Raw genomic sequence first — 1,123 nt, 5'->3', positions numbered from 1 at the left:
ATGATTAAGCAAGAACCCTACTACCTAGTCTAACCCATAGAACCAGGCTTACTAGGCATAGATTATCTAATCATGCTTATTAAGCCACCTCTCCTATCCTGTACTCCCTTTTTTTTTTTTTCTGTTCTTTCTCTCATTTCTTTTTCTTTGTTAAATCCACCTATACCTACTGTTCCTTAACATTTGATTCTTACATTATACTACAGCCTGTCTCTCATTCCCTATTTCTGTCCCTCATAGAAGGTTCCCACTGTTGACTGGTCTATAGCATAACCCACCTGTATATAGATATTAGCTACTAAGCCCTACTGCCTAGGTGGTAGGCAGAGCGTGCATAGTCTCTGACTGAAAAACGCTCTCTAAAATGGAAGAATAATAATAATAATAATAATTTGTTGGGGGTAGAGCATAGACTCAGCACCTCATATCATCCTCAAACTGATGGACAAACTGAGCAAACCAACCAGACAATCGAACAATACCTCCAACATTATCTTGACTATGACCAGGACAATTGGGTTGATATTCTACCAATTGCACAATTCGCATACAACAATGCAATCAACTCGACAACTGGAGAAACACCCTTCTATGTGAATTACAGATATCATCCTCAACTGGCCTACAAACCTCTGAATCAACAAGAAGAAGCGCTACTGGCAAGAAAATGGACAGACAATCTACAGCATATGCACACAATGATGCAACGAGATATTGAATTTGTGAACCTCAGAATAGCAACATACTATGATAAAAAGAGATCTGAGGGACCAGATCTCAAGGTGGGGGAGAAAGTTTACCTTCTACAACAAAACATCAAAACTAAAATGGCCGAGTGCAAAATTGGATCACATTCGACTGGGACCATTATTATTATTATTATTATTATTATTCAAGTTTAACGTCCATACCGAGCCTTTCGGCTATGACAGACCCCGAATCGTGGGCGACGCCCCTATCTAGTCTCTAATTCCCCTCTTTGACCATTCTGGACCTTTTCCTCGCCCCAAACCGCCTTATTGCGCAGGGCTTTTGGGCATTATGTATGCCTCCTTGGTGTTACTCACTGAATGGGTGTCCACCTGCCTGCTGCACGGCCACCCTCCCCTATTACTCCCTCCCC

At 41.7% G+C, this 1,123-nt stretch overlaps 1 protein-coding gene across 1 annotated transcript; it reads left to right on the top strand.

The window, feature by feature from the left end:
* Positions 1-338: 338 nt before the first annotated feature.
* Positions 339-902, top strand: T310_6205 (uncharacterized protein; the record flags this gene model as incomplete). Its single annotated transcript, XM_013470960.1, has 1 exon — positions 339-902. A coding segment is annotated over one exon (564 nt), but the record flags the coding sequence as incomplete, so codon positions are not given.
* Between the last annotated feature and the right edge of the window lie 221 nt (positions 903-1,123).

This window comes from Rasamsonia emersonii (assembly GCF_000968595.1).
Source record: "Rasamsonia emersonii CBS 393.64 chromosome Unknown ctg1118621760374, whole genome shotgun sequence".
Classification (NCBI taxonomy): domain Eukaryota; kingdom Fungi; phylum Ascomycota; class Eurotiomycetes; order Eurotiales; family Trichocomaceae; genus Rasamsonia; species Rasamsonia emersonii.
The sequence above is the reverse complement of the archived record's forward strand: the minus strand, read 5'-3'. Positions and strand labels throughout refer to the sequence as shown.